Genomic DNA, 16,167 nt, shown 5'->3' on the forward strand with positions numbered 1-16,167 from the left:
AGCCAGACAGAAGCACGAACAGACGGACGGATGGACGCTTCACCCCACTCATCATCATTCACTCCGATATTATGCTGTGAAGTATTTAGATTCGTTCGGGTCAATGCTGCTGATGTAGGCTTTTAGGTGTAAAGCCCTCCTCTCGGTACTGCAAGCACTTTGGGTATCTATCTATCTATCTATCTATCTATCTATCTATCTATCTATCTATCTATCTATCTATCTATCTATCTATCTATCTATGTACCACTGTTGTGTATATGTTATGTGGTTATGTACCACTGTTATGCGGGTATGTGCCACAGGTTATTGGCATTTCTTATGTTTCTAGGAACAGGGAGTAAAGAAGTGGGTAATTTTTCCATGTGAGAGTTGAAACAACTGATACCGGCATCGTCAATCGGACTAATATTGCAGCAAATCTAACAACCTAACTATGAGGGTGTTCTATTTACAACGTTTAATAACGATGAACTTGTACCCCAAGCCAAAGGAATTACACAGCAGTTAGGAAAATGAACCAAACCTCCGTAGTCCTCGCGAGCATCGGCCTCGACCACCGTCGTTTTCTTCTTCACGCGCATTGGCCACTCGGTAAAAGCTCGTGAACATGCTGTGGCCCTCATGCCTTCCGGCTGGCCTCATCTGTCGTAGCGGTGCCGTCAGCGTTTCTCTTTGTTAATGACGTCCGTGTTCTGCTCTAGCTCTGCGTTAACAATTTCTGTTGGCATTATCACTCCTATCAAGCAGCATCGCCCCGATGCGTGTGATGAGGCTGTGTTGTACCTTTTGTCTACAAGTTTGTTAAAATGAGGTTGTAGCAGATCAAGGGCTTCATTGATGAATTTCTAAGTGGCGTTTAATGTCCCAAAACCATCATATGATTATGAGAGACGCCGTAGTGGAAGGCTCCGGAAATTTCGACCACCTGTGCTTCTTTAACGTGCACCCAAATCTGAGCACACGGGCCTACAACATTTCCGCCTCCATCTGAAATGCAGCCACCGCAGCCGGGATTCGATCCCGCGATCTGCGGGATGGGCCCCGGACAAGCAGACGACGCTGCTTGTCCGGGACCCATCTCGGCTACCACGATATCGAGGGACTACTAGGCTGGGCATCGCCCCAACTGTTACTGGCCGCGGTTCCCCAGCGACATTCCTGGTGAGGGGCTGGCGTTGTCCCTGGCACTGGCATGTCGCTGTCCGAGGTGCGGTTCTTGGCTGGTACTGTTCCAACCATCCTTCGTGGCACTGTTCCTGTTGACGTCACCGGTGCTGTACCAGGCTCTGACATGGCTACAGTGGGCTTCTCCCTGGCAGGTATCAGCTGAGCCAGGCCATGCACCAGTCTTGACCCAGAAAAGGCAACTCACTCCCCCAGCCTGGCGCTGAGTCCACGTGGCCGGCCGCTCTTCCGACCGGCTGAGACCAGGCCACACGGCGTGCACCAATGACTTGGTTTCATGCAGCATTGCAATCCGCCCCTTGTTCGGGGTACGCCGGACGAGAGCTCGGAGGCGCGCTCTTCGACAACTCCACGACTCAAGCACTGGTAATAACTGCCGTGGTTTGAGTGCGGAACACGTTCATGTTAGTTACTTGTATGTGCACATATATATATATATATATATATATATATATATATATATATATATATATATATATATATATATATATATATATTGCAACGAGCAAGGTTGCGTAAAAACACAGGTTATTATTCCAGAAACGTTAGCCGCAACAAGCTGGTACAGGCAGGAACCCGGCAAGCACGAGCCACACACGGACGTCAACGTCTTCTTTCACGCTGGCACAGAGCTGGCGCCACTATGCTTCGGTACAATTACTCCCCGCGCAGAAAGGAGCCAACCTGGCGACCTAGGGAAAGGACACGACAAGGGGGTCATAGCACGGTTTGAGGCGTGATACGTGTACTGTTTCACGCCCACGGCAGCGTTGGTCCGAGGGTAGATCAATGGGCTCAACTTCATAGTTGACAGGAGATGTTTGCCGCACCACACGGTAGGGGCCATGGTATTTCGACGAAAGCTTCGGAGAAAGACCGGGAGGGGTAGACGGGACCCAGAGCCAAACCAGCATTCCTGGGTTATAGTGTACAGTAGACGCAGAGGAATCGTGGTCAGTTTTCTGGCGCCATTGGCCTTGTGCGGTAAATGAGCGAGCGAGTTGACGACACTCTTCGGCATAAGCAGCTGCTTCGGAAACAGGCGTCGCTTCGGAAACATCAGGCCTGTAAGGGAGAATGGTGTCCATGGAGCATGATGGCTCACGTCCGTACAGAAGGAAGAAAGGAGAAAAGCCAGTGGTTGTTTGTGGCGCAGAGTTGTACGCGTACGTGACAAAAGGGAGCACTTGGTCCCAATTAGTGTGGTCGTCAGAGGCGTACATGGCAAGCATATCTCCAAGGGTACGGTTAAAGCGTTCTGTCATGCCATTGGTTTGGGGATGGTATGCCGAGGATTTCCTATGGACAGTGCGACATGCCTTGAGTAGCTCGTCGACGGCGTTCGAGAGAAACACGCGTCCACGGTCACTGAGTAATTCACGAGGTGCACCGTGTCGCAAAATGAGATGGTGAAGAAGAAAGGACGCAACGTCTTTCGCAGTGGTAGCAGGCAGCGCAGATGTTTCAGCGTAGCGTGTTAAATGATCCACGGCGACGATAATCCACCGGTTGCCTCGAAGAGAGTTGGGTAGAGGACCATAAATATCAATTCCGACGCGGTCGAATGGTCTCGCTGGGCAGGTTAAGGGTTGCAAAGGGCCAGCAGTGCTGTGAGAAGGCGTCTTGCGTCGTTGACACGTGGTGCATGACCGAACGTACTGGCGAACGTGCCGATACATGCCGCGCCAGTAGTATCTTAGACGAAGGCGAGAGTAAGTCTTAAATACTCCAGCGTGGCCACACTGGGGGTCATCGTGAAAGGCAGCGCAGATGTCCGAACGCAAATGACGAGGGATGACAAGGAGCCACCTACGGCCATCCGTCACGTAATTGCGGCAATACAACAAGCCTTCACGGACAGCAAAGTGTCTTGCTTGACGAGAGAGGGAGCGTGAAGTCGTTTCTGACGAACTGTGAGAGAGGACGTCGAGCAAAGAATTGATCCAGGGATCCTTGCGCTGTTCGGATGGCATGTCAGTGATGCTCAACGATGACGAATCGCAAATGGCAGTTGATAAGCAGGCAAGGTCAGGAGGCAGTGGAGAACGGGATAGTGCATCGGCGTCTGAATGTCTGCGTCGTGAGCGATAAACAACACGGATATCGTATTCCTGAAGGCGTAAAGCCCAACGAGCGAGGCGGCCAGTAGGATCTTTCATGGATGCTAACCAGCATAAGGCATGGTGATCTGTGACAACATCAAACTGGCGTCCGTAAAGGTAGGTGCGAAATTTTCCTATAGCCCAAATGATAGCCAAGCACTCCTTTTCCGTGACGGAATAGTTGGACTCTGCCTTCGTTAGTGTACGGCTGGCATAGGCGACAACGTACTCGTCGCAGCCATCCTTGCGTTGAGCGAGAATGGCACCGAGGCCGACACCGCTTGCATCCGTGTGAATTTCAGTGGGTGCATTGGGATCGAAGTGGCGGAGAACTGGCGGAGAGATGAGTAGCCGGCATAGCGCCGTGAATGCCTCATCGCAGTGGGAATTCCAGCCAGAGAGGTCCGTGCTACGGGAGAGAAGCTGAGTCAGAGGGGCAATTATAGAGGCAAAATTGCGAATGAAACGCCGAAAATAGGAACACAAGCCTATGAAACTACGAAGCTCCTTTAGGGTAGTAGGCTTGGGGTACTCGGCAACGGCACGCAGTTTGGCAGGATCTGGCGATATTCCTTCTTTTGAAACGACGTGGCCGAGAATTGTGAGTTTGCGGGCGCCAAAACGACATTTCTTGAAGTTAAGTTGCAACCGGGCTGTCGTAAGGCACTGGAGAACTTGTTCCAGACGGGAAAGATGAGTTTCGAAATTCGCCGAGAATACAACTATGTCGTCTAAATAGCAAAGACAGATGTGCCATTTAAGTCCCCTGAGGACACTGTCCATCATTCTTTCAAAAGTCGCAGGCGCATTGCAAAGACCGAAGGGCATTACATTAAATTCATATAAGCCGTCAGGGGTCACAAACGCCGTTTTTGGACGGTCTGGTTCAGCCATTGGTACTTGCCAATATCCAGAGCGCAGATCCAGTGAAGAGAAAAACTCCGCACCTTGAAGGCAATCCAAGGCGTCATCAATGCGTGGCAGGGGATAAACATCCTTGCGTGTGATGTTGTTTAGTCGACGATAATCCACGCAAAACCTGATGGAGCCATCCTTTTTTCGCACGAGGACCACTGGCGAAGCCCAAGGACTGTGTGAGTGCTGAATAACACCACGTTGCAGCATTTCGTCGACGTGTTGAGTGATGACGTCACGCTCGGCCTGCGAGACGCGGTAGGGGCGCTGACGAAGTGGAGTATGATGACCGGTGTCGATATGGTGAGCGACAACTGACGTGCGTCCCAAGGGAGGTTGTCCGTGGTCGAAGGAGGCGCGGAAACGGTCAAGTAGTTGAATGAGCTGATTGCGCTGGTCTTGCGTAAGGCCGGTGTCTACGCTGCGCAACAGAACGTCTTCGTCAGGTAGTGAGGGCGCGGTGCCAGCTGTGACAGCATCCACGGACATCGGTGTCGTATCAGAACGGGCATCGAAAGGAAAGATGTCATCATAAGTGTCAAGACTCCCAATGCATTCGCCATGCAATAAGGTAGCGGGACAAGGGAACGGATTGCACACGTACACGGCACTGGAGCCATCGGCAAGTGTTATGACGGCAAACGGGACGACAAGGTTCCGGCGACGAGCGCATTCTTGTGACGGCATAAATAGGGCAGTTGTATCGGAAACGGAGTTGCACAAAAGAGATACCGCGGTGACCGAAAAAGCAGAAATGACGACGTCAGCGGCGACGATCACCTTTTTGGGTGAGCGAGGGAGATCTATGAATGTCGTGCTGAATGGAAACAAAACGAGTTGAGCACGAGCGCAGTCGACAACCGCATGATTAGCGGAAAGAAAGTTCCATCCCAGGATGATTTCATGAGACGCATGCGGAAGGACGACAAATTCTACGATGTAAAGCACTCCTTGAATCACAACACGAGCAGTGCATGTGGCAGAAGGTTGGACGTGTTGCGAACTCGCCGTGCGTAAAGAAATTTCAACCAGTGGAGTCGTCACTTTGTTCAGTTTGCGGCATAACACTTCACTGATTATACAAATAGCGGCACCTGTGTCGACAAGAGCAGTTGTGGCGAAACCGTCCACAAACACGGCAATCTCGTTAGGGGGCGATAGATAAGGTCTTGCAAATTTCGTCGGTGGCGCAGCTCTTGCCTCAGGAACTGCGACTGTCAGTTTTCCTCCTGGGCGTGGTTGGAACGGCGAAGCATGGGGGAAGGAGACCGAAGACGGGGTGAAGGAGATCGACGTCGGCTGAAGTCTGGTCGACGTGAGCGGGGGTCATGCGAATCAGGTGTCACATGCGATTCTGATGGCCGAAGTATGTTGCCGGAATGCTGTACATCATTAAAATAGAATCCACGGCGACGACAGTAGCGTGCGACATGTCCTGGAATACCACAGTTGTAGCAGATGGGCCGGTTATCCGGAGTACGCCAAGAGTTGGCAGGTGCTCGAGGTGGTGGAATGGGCCGATTTACCGGATAAACTGAAACTGGTGACCTGTAGTAGTTGGTGGCTGGACTGTATGAAGGGAGCGGCGGTTGGGCAGAAGGTCGGCGGACGGCTTCTGCATAAGTCAGCGGTGCAGCCACTGATATTGGGGATGTGGGCGAAGGGAGAGCCTCGGCAACTTGCGTCTGAATAGCACGGCGAAGTGAGTGGTCCAGTGTTGTGGGGGTCTCGTTGATGGTGGCGACAAGAGAGAGCTGTCGAGCAACTTCCTCCCGGATGTACTGTTGAATTTGAGGCATTAACACGCTGTAGTCGGGGCCACTGCTTTTGCACTCCAAGGCCGAAATATCAGCTGTCTGCGTATTAGCGCGACGTGTAGAAACTCGTTGCTTGCGCAGCTCATCGAAACTTTGACATAACTGAATCAAGGCCGTGACGGTCTGTGGGTCTTTGGCCAGAAGCATATGAAAAGCGTCGTCATCAATGCCTTTCATTATGTTCTTTATTCTGTCAGCCTCCGTCATGCTGTCATCAACTCGCCTACAGAGGCTGATCACATCCTCAATGTAGCTTGTGAAGCTCTCACCATTTCGCTGAAATCGTCCCCGCAGTCCCAGTTCAGCGCGAAGCTTACGCATGGCTGGACGACCGAAAAACGAGGTGACGGCCTCTTTGAAAACCGACCAGGTGGGGATGTCGGCTTGGTGGTTGGTGAACCATAGGTTGGCCAAATCCGTCAAGTAGAAGATGACGTGAATCAGCTTCGCAGGGTCATCCCACTTGTTAATCGCGCTGGCATGCTCGTACTCTGCCAGCCAGTCCTCGACATCTTGATCTTCAGTGCCGTTGTATACTGGTGGGTCACGCAGACGAAGTACACCAGAACACATGACGGGTGGCAGCGTGGAAGAGCCTTGTGGGGGATCGACGCGCTCGGTCATCGTGGACTGAGAAGGTAGCTTACGGCTGCGGAGCTCCAGAACGTTACCCAGCACGTTTCCACCAAATGCAACGAGCAAGGTTGCGTAAAAACACAGGTTATTATTCCAGAAACGTTAGCCGCAACAAGCTGGTACAGGCAGGAACCCGGCAAGCACGAGCCACACACGGACGTCAACGTCTTCTTTCACGCTGGCACAGAGCTGGCGCCACTATGCTTCGGTACAATATATATATATATATATATATATATATATATATATATATATATATATATATATATATATATATATATATATATACATATATATATATATATATATATATATGGAAAAGAAGTGTATACCTAAGGGCTTGTTTTTCCGTGTTTTTGACACAATATTTATGAGATCTAACAGACAATAATATGACATCAGACAATCTAATATCACTTGAGGTCAGTGTAAATATCTATCTAAGCAATCTTTCAAATTGGTTAAGGCAAAATGGACTGCGCTTGAATGCAAAAAAAACAACCTACATGATATTCCGACCTTTAAACAAACCTATTAGTAACATAGCTGTAAAATTCGAAGGAAATTGCATCGCACATGTTAGGGAACAAAAGTTTCTTGGTGTATGGTTTCAGGAGCAATTAAACTGGAACACACACGTAAATCATCTGATCACCGCATTAGCGCGAATAGCTGGTTGTTTTTTTAGAACAATGCACTTAATCCCATTGAGGTTAAAAATAAGTATGTACTATGCACTCTTCCATTCTAAAGTAAGTTATGGGATGTTAGTCTGGGGAACGACATCACAAGGGAATTACCATAAGTTAATAACTATACAAAAGAAAATATTGCGCTGCTTTGAAAATTACAGGGCGAATCTACAAGACTTGCGCACTGCTCCACTATTCATTAAACATTCCATACTCAGAATTGATCAATTATATCATTTTAAATTACTTCAGTTATTACAAAAGACTAAGCTATATGAAGAAAGTTGCACCGGAAGACCACACTACAGTCTGCGAGAACAAAAGAAACGAGCTCCTAGAACAAGAACCCAATATGGAAAACAAAGTATTGCTTACCAGGTTCCTCAGGTTTTAAATACCCTTGCAGATCAATTGAACTTTAGGGCTAGTAGTGCGACTTTCAAGAAACAAATAAAGAACTTATTCATAACCACCGGTCTACACTATCGAAACTACGTAATGGAGTCTAATGCCTCTGCAGATGCTTAAATTGTTCATAAACTTCTATGTCAATTATACGAGTGTATACAGCGGAATTCATTGTATCCGCATGCATTTTGTGTATGTTTTTGAGTTGTTTCATTGATATTGCTTAGTTGTGAATTTTAACGAGAGTGACCTCTAATTCTTAAAATGTGTTATGTAAACTTCTTATGCTATTTATGTTTGAATTTTGTGTTTACAATTTAAGGTTGCTTGAAACCAATGTATTGAATATATATATTGTTTGTCAGTGCTGATGTCAAAGCTTTGCACTGTCACGGACTGCGGAGGGACAAGGGCCTTTGTCAGGCTGTTCGCCTTTAGCCCTTTGCCCCTGCAGTGAGCTCTGTATCCGGCTTACTGTAAATAAAAATACTACTACTACTACTACTACAATATAGCCAAGGAATGTATAGGAGAAGTTGTTAGAACAAATGGAATGTAAATAAGAAAAGTGGGTGAAAAAATAACCAGGCGTGAGCAGAAATCGAACCTACGACCTTCGAATAACGCGTTCAATGCTCTAACCACTGAGCTGTCACAGCGACTTCCCTACATTCACTTTTTTGGGTTTATATGTGAATTTAGGCGTGGGAGTGTCAGTGCTATCTGTAGCCAAGCGGCGAGTGTGAAACACTCTTTTATGCGCATGTGTGGCGTCACGTAGCACGTGAAGTTATTACGAGCGGGCAGCTGACCAATAGTCCCTCGTATACAACGCAATGACACCAAGTCTACCATATGTATAGGGGAAGTTCTAATAACTTCCCTTATACACTCCTTGGCGTTATTGTCTGTTAGATCTCATTATTATTGTGTCGAAAACACGGAGAAACCAGCCCTTAGGTATACACTTCTTTCCCTTATTCATTAACGAGGGTCTCGTACTGGCAGACTTGGTGTCATTACGTTGTATACAAGGGACTATTGGTCAGCTGCCTGCTCGTAATAAGTTCACGTGCTACGCGACGCCACACATGCGCATAAAAGGGTGTTTCACACTCGCCGCTTGGCTACAGATGGCACTGGCTGACACTCCCACATCTAAATTCACATATAAACCCAAAAAGTGATTGGACGGAAGGCCGCTGTGATAGCTCAGTGGTTAGAGCATCGAACGCGTTATTCGAATGTTGTAGGTTCGATTCCTGCTCACGACTGGTTATTTTTTCACCCACTTTTCTGTCTTGATTTTACATTCCGTTTGTTCTAACAACTACCCCTATACATTTTTTTCCATTATTGTCTGTTAGATCTCATTAATATTCTGTAAAAAACACGGAAAAACGAGCCCTTAGGTATACACTCCTTTCCTTTATTCATTAACGAGGGTCTCGTACTGGAACACTTAGTGTTAGATATATAGATAAGTTCATAGACGTTCAATGTGTTTGTATTATGTAATGAAACGCTTTGCATTCGTAAATACTCTTTGTTTCTTATTCTCTTCTTGTGAAAAGAATGTTAACTACTGACGAAGAGATGATTGGTGCGACGAGAAATGCAGAGAGAAAGCTGTAGATGTCCAGCCGTAGCATCTGCACATGGCCTGAACCTGGCCACACTGCTCACTCTACCACATGCAGGAGAGACCATTTGCGCAAAAAAGAAGATAAATTGACAACGGTATATGAGAGAAAGGCATCGTTGTGTGGTGTTTCACACAGCCCGATGTTCCATCTCGAAAACGTTCTGGCTATTTTCACCCAATATAAGAATGGATTCTTCACTGCATTGATAGCAAAGCCTTACGTTGCTCAAAAAAGTGCGGAAAAAGACAAACTTCTATTGGGATAAGTTCGATGTAGTCGGGTTTGACTGTGCCATTTGAAGGAGTTTTGCGTGAGCACATGCTGAAATAGATACCTAGATATATAGACTAATATATCAAAAAGAGCACAGTTGCTTTGATTCGATGAAAGACAACCAACTTTACTTCGCTTCTTAAAGTAGCGCAATGTGGTGGCCATCAAGGTGGTGAAAATGCTTTCTAGAAATTAGCAGTGTCTTTTGAGTTTCTGACCTGGCAGTTCACACACTTAATAACACAAGAATGGAAGAAGCACGCGACTCACCATTATATTCTGCTCCATTTTGTCGTTTGCAAATCCAAGGTCTCTTAATACTGTCAAGCATAGGCGCCTGTTTGCTGTCCACATATCACCGTTCAGAGTCAGTATACCTGCACGTATATTAGAAGCGTTTTGCGAAATTTCGCTCAGTAAGCTAGGAATCGAACTTCTGACGTCGAATAGTCTGAATAGTCTGAATCGAATAGTCTGACGATCTCCAGGCAACGGTCAGCAACATGCGTTTGTTTGATATTTAGGTTAAAGATAGCTGCGGCATCATATATATATATATATATATATATATATATATATATATATATATATATATATATATATATATATATATATATATGTTGCCACGTTCCATTTCTCAAGTTTTGTTACCGCCCCAAAACACTACACAATTCTCAGCGCAAACCGCGCCTGAAGTTTTCGAGTAGCTTCCGGACTTCAGTAAATCATTTCGATAAGATCACGCCCACTCTGCGAACTGTACAGATTATTCTGGAACCTACGCCACCGTCAGCAAAATACGCTAGAACATTCGACGGCAAGAGTATAAATGCCGACGCACTTTACTGACTACGTCTCCGGTGAGGGCTTTGTCACAAAACGAGCGCTCAAAAAGGGCGCACCGCAAAATTGTCGCGATAAAGCGCGGGAGAGATGCCGCGAGGTCAGCGATAAAAAACAAAAAAGAAAACAAGCATCCAAAGACTCCCCGGGCACGCGCCCCTCTCCCCTCGGAAGCGTGGGTTCGCCGACGAAACCTCCTCGCACCGGCAGCCGAGCAAGCTCTGGAATTTTCTAGATGGAAAGGGGCGTGGGGATGCCGGGTTGCGTCATCCGTCGGGGACGGCCTTCGAACCGTCTCGCCCTCTCCCCAGCCTTCGCTGCGTGTCGCGCCGACGAAATGATGAGAATTTTCTGGAATCTCGCGCGGAAGGTATTTAATCGAGCAGCCGAGATGGGAGATCAGGCGAAGACGGAAGTTAGCGCCAGAGCGCATAGAGATTCCGCCATGTAGTCGGCGAAGGTTTTGTCCGTAGTGACAGAGCAGGAGAAAAAGAGGATTTCCACCTGAGGGGTGATGACTCGAGCTACAGGCAAGAGTGTGTGTCTACCGCTATCGAGCGAAGACGCGTGGCAACAGCTGCGAGTGTGAAGCCGACGTGTTTCCGGCGAAGAAGTTTGAAGCTTGGAGAGCGGCCAAGTGAAGTCGTGAGGTTTCCTGGAAGAGAAACTTCGGGGCCAGCGGAACGACAGAGGTTTCCTGGAAGAGAAACTTCGGGGGCAGCGGAACGACAACAACGCTGGACTTTGAGTGAGTGATTCTCGAAAGAGTATCATCCAGACTTTTGTTCCAAGAACTTTCAACTGAATAGGTTTTCTATCTCTTTAGTCTTTAAGTGTCTTGGTTGTTCAATGCATGTGACTGCATTGTAGTGCGTATTGTTGTCTGTGTCCGTTGTTTCGAGTGTGGCTGATTGTACTGTGTAGTACGTTGTTTGATTAGTGACATATTGTATGCAACTATTGTGGAGTGTGCATACTTGTGTATCGTTTTTGATGTGCCATTATTGAGAATATAATTTTGTTTTGTTTATCAACTCTCAGCTCTGACTTGTTCTTTGGGCCACAACCGGCGTCCGCTGGCGCGCCAAAAAGGACCACTTCTAAATTGTCCACACTTTCATGGTGCGGTTCGCCCTTGGACTTCAGCCCTTGGAATTAGCCCGGCGATCGCCTCCCGAATTAACGGGACCTGTGACAGCCTTCAAATTCTACCTCACCCACATATTTCACGACCAGTCATGAGAAAAGATCAAACAAGAAATGATCGTTTGGTTTAAAGAATACAATGGCGACTACGACAAAGACTTGCTTATAAGCCATCATCCACAGACAACCGCACTCAGTCTCAACAGTCAAAAGCAGCCTTCACGCATTGACCAACCTCCTGCTTTTCCAACGCGTGGATCTTCGGTCGCTCACAACGCCCACCTCACGTCTCATACGATGTTCACTATGGTCGGAATAGAGCAAAGGATCTCGGAGCATACTTAGTCAAGCACGGGACCTACAGTTCAGTTCCATGCGCCAGAAGAGCTCGCAATGTTCGTTGCACAGAAAACAGTCATTCCCAACTAGAGTCTGACCAAACCACGCCTATTTCGGTGTCGCCATTGAGAGAACAGCCATCTGAAAGCCCAAACACAGGAGGCTCAGAAGCAACTCTTACAGGTTGCCAGGTGCCAGAAGCCTACGTAATGAATACTGCCGCAGGCGCCTCTGATAGTCTTCCAGTCAAATCTGTCCTACCAACTTCGCTGCCTGAAAAGCATTGAAACAGCTGCCGGCTGGACACTACATCAATTTGTAAAGAAAACCGGCATGATGTTCAAGAAGCACTCCCACCTAAGCAGGCTTCAATACAACCACAGCAACGCCAGCAAAAGTGAGTCCAAGGATTCGAGACACACCAACGGATACACCAACAAGGACAACACCGCAAAGAGAGCCTCTTAAAGCAAACTCAAGACGTGAGACATATACGCATAATGTATCGGCACCACAAACGCGTTTGGCACAAGAAATCAAGACTGCGCCTTGATTACAGCTCCGAAACCACAGAAAACGACAAAAGAGACAAAAAGGCATTATCTGAAGAACGCAGATACCAAGACACCATTCTGTCAGCTGCGATCTTCGCACCCGCAAACCTGAAGCTCACCGTCTGTTCCCGCCACGACACACAATTTGACGCCTTCGACATTCGAACCTGAAAGGCTACAGACACTCCAAACCTTGTCCGTTTCTCACAAAAACTCAACCGATGTCATCACCAGGGCCGATTTCCAGGGTGTGGTAATGCCTCCAGGACGCAACAGCCAGCCTAGTCCAGTCGCGTCCTCTTAGATATGGCCGGACTGCTTCCCTCTGCTGTGGATTTTTGTGCGAGTTAAGAAACTCCCTTCTGAAATGGAACTACGGTGCATTTGGACATTTTTCGCTTTAACACTTTGCGTTTTTGTTGTTTTGTTAAGTGTCTGACGTGACTTCTTCCGGGGGGAGGGGAATCATGTGACGTACGATGGATTGGATGGTTGGTAGAAGCAGAGAAGGAGAAAGTGCTTTTGGAATATACATGACGTATGAGCCAGGCCAAGTCTCTCAGTAATTATAGCATATACATACATATATATATATATATATATATATATATATATATATATATATATATATATGTGTGTGTGTGTGTGTGACGTAAGAAGGCAGGGACGGTTGGGAGAAGTCAGAGAGTAGAATAAACATGGGGTATGAGCCAGGCCACGTCGCCCATTCTTCGTAGCGTCACACGAGTCGACAGGATGAAGACCTCGCAACCACTTCATCGCCCGGCCATCCTCATCGAAGACCTCAGCGAGACGCAGTGATCGAACACGGACCACAGAAGAACGCGGACCACCAAGACCACCAAGCATCATGACAGCATCATCAGACGACCTTGACATCCCCAAGTACACCGGATCAGCGGACGACGGACCCGTACAGGACTGGTTCAAACTGTTCGAGCTCCATGCCGCCGCTGCATCATGGTCGGAACGGGAGATGATCACCAACTTTACCGACTACATCTCCGGTGAGGCATTTAAGTTTTTCCTGATACACATATTCGAAAACGACGAATCATGGCAAAAGATCAGAGAAAAGATGATTGCCCGTTTTAACGACTACGACAAGGACTTCCTCATTATCGACCATCTGCATGAAACCACACGCGACCATCGCAGTCCACGCTTATTTCTCAAGGAACGTAGCTTTCCACCAGGTTTCCCTTCACGAAAGCCGGTATTTTCAAAGTCGTCGCTCCAGCACACGACACGAGACGTTGCTTACCCACCTCATGCACTTAAGGTTTCGTCTCGAATACATGGTCCACCACCCGGTTTTCCATCATGCGGCTTTTCAAGCGTTCCTGTCACTCACCGTTTGCCTCATAAGGACACCATGTTCACGATAGACAAGTTGACGCATCGGAAAAATACCCTGCCAAGCCTCTCTTCTTCCGTACGGTTTCATGCATCACCGTTCGGCGCACACACTCTCGAGAGTCCAAACAAAACAGAAGGCTCAGACGCATCGAACGTCGCACGCTACCAGGCGCAAGAACCACTCGCAGTAAACAGCGAAAAGGAAGCTCCCGAAGAGCTTCCTGCCATTTCTACGGCACCGCAGACTTGCCAAAATCTGCAGTTCAAACCTAGTAATGCCATGTCACCTATGGGGCCCACATGCAGAGCTCACCAATTCATGAATCGAACAAATTCAGAAGCACATGATACATCAAACCTCGTACAGAGTTGTCTTTCAGAAGCGTGCGTAATGAACCACGTCACCGAAGCCTCTGAAGAGCCTGCTAGCGATGAGGACGTATTACCAACTATGCCCGACAAGCAAGACACCGATTCACCAAGCATCAGCTGTCGACAGGACGCGTCAAATATCGAAAGAAATGAATGCCCCATTCCGGAAAGGGCGCCACTACAGACATCTCTTGAGAAGCCTCAGGAAAGCAACAAAGCCAAGTTCATAAACGCATGCTACAACGAGAGAGACTGCAATGAGGGCACCGACGAACGCAAAATTCAACGGAAGCGCACTCACCAATAAAAGAACATCGGAAAATAAGATCTCGAAAACAAAGACGAACTCAAGACGTCAGACACTTTCGCACAAAGAAAAGTCACCAGAGACACTCGCTGCCTCAGCTATTACACCGACTGCACCACCACAGAAAACGCCAACAAAGACACGGAAGCACTGCTTGCACACCACAAGTACTCAGGCACTTCGTCACTGTCTGTCAAAAAGCACGAAAGCAAGAAGCACTGGGATGGCACCATTCACGACGAAAAATACAACCCCGACGACATCCGAACTTCAAATGCTACAGGCACTCCCAACCTTGTCCGTTCTTCACAAAAACTCAACCGATGTCATCATCAGTTCAGATTTCCAGGGTGTGGTTATGCCATCCAGGACGCAACAGTCAAGCTCGTCCACCAGAGTCGTCATAGAAATCACAGGACTGCTCCCTCAGCCTTGAAGATTCAGTGAGATTGTGAAACTCCGTCGGGATGTGAAATTTTCAACTTGGCCATTGTTTTGTTTATTCTCTTCTTCAATTTGTTGTAGTTTGTAACCGGTGCCATCTTTCGGGGGGAGGGGGAATCCTGTGACGTAAGATGGCAGGGATGGTTGGGAGAAGTCGGAGAGTAGAATAAACATGGGGTATGAGCCAGGCCACGTCGCCCATTCTTCGTAGCGTCATATATATATATATATATATATATATATATATATATATATATATATATATATATATATATATATATATATGGAATGAACTTGCAGATAGCACATAAGAAAAGGATCGTATATACTAACGTTTCGGCCGTGGCACGGCCTTCGTCAGAGTAAGTAGATATGATACAATGCAGCCGCTTTTATAGGCTCACGTGATGAACTCTCGGTATAGCAGCTAGGACAATCAAAGTAAAAAATGGTAATCTGTCAGAACCTTGTGTTGACATGACTGACATGTGATGGGTGCCTGAATATAGAAGTCTCAAATTTTCTTGCGCATCGACACGCGGGGCACAGTATGGTTGGCAGGACATGCAAAAGAGCTCTGAAGTAAAGAAACCACGGTTGACTAATATACATTTTAATATACTACACTAAAATATTTTACTAATCTAAGAAGTCGTGTTGTTATAGTGCGAGGCAGGTGAGCTTTCCTACGTTTTCATTGATACCTGAGCGAATGGTGTTAAATTTATGGATCAAGAAGGATTCCCTCACTTCCCTATCGTGATTTGTCTTGAAACCGGACTGAATAATAGTGGCCCTAATTTTGTCGAAACCATGGCCAGGCATACTGACGTGCTTCTACAGCGGTAGATTAGGGAGGCTTACGGCATGTGCACGGTGATTATTAAAACGAATTCTGAAACTTGTCTCTGTTTGACCTATGTACTGATCTCCGCATGTTGAACACTCGAGACGATAGATGACGTTGATACTATCACACGTGTAGTTCCCATTTATCTTTAAAGAAAAACTGGACGATGTACTTAAAACTGTTTTAGATGTCGTCATGTGCGCGCACACTTTGCAACGTGGTTTGTTGCAGGGATGACAGCCTTCATGATGTGAA

The 16,167-nt window shown here is 47.3% G+C and overlaps 1 protein-coding gene across 1 annotated transcript in view; it reads right to left on the reverse strand.

Moving 5' to 3' along the window:
* Positions 1-16,167, reverse strand: part of LOC119167647 (cytochrome P450 2C41) — a 63,002-nt gene that overhangs the window by 29,120 nt on the left and 17,715 nt on the right. The window contains exon 4 of the mRNA XM_037419159.2: positions 9,948-10,054. Within this exon, the coding sequence (XP_037275056.2) occupies positions 9,948-10,054 (107 nt within the window). The remainder of the gene's footprint in view (positions 1-9,947; positions 10,055-16,167) is intronic.

The sequence above is a fragment of the Rhipicephalus microplus genome, chromosome 6 (genome assembly GCF_043290135.1).
Source record: "Rhipicephalus microplus isolate Deutch F79 chromosome 6, USDA_Rmic, whole genome shotgun sequence".
In the NCBI taxonomy this organism is placed as follows: domain Eukaryota; kingdom Metazoa; phylum Arthropoda; class Arachnida; order Ixodida; family Ixodidae; genus Rhipicephalus; species Rhipicephalus microplus.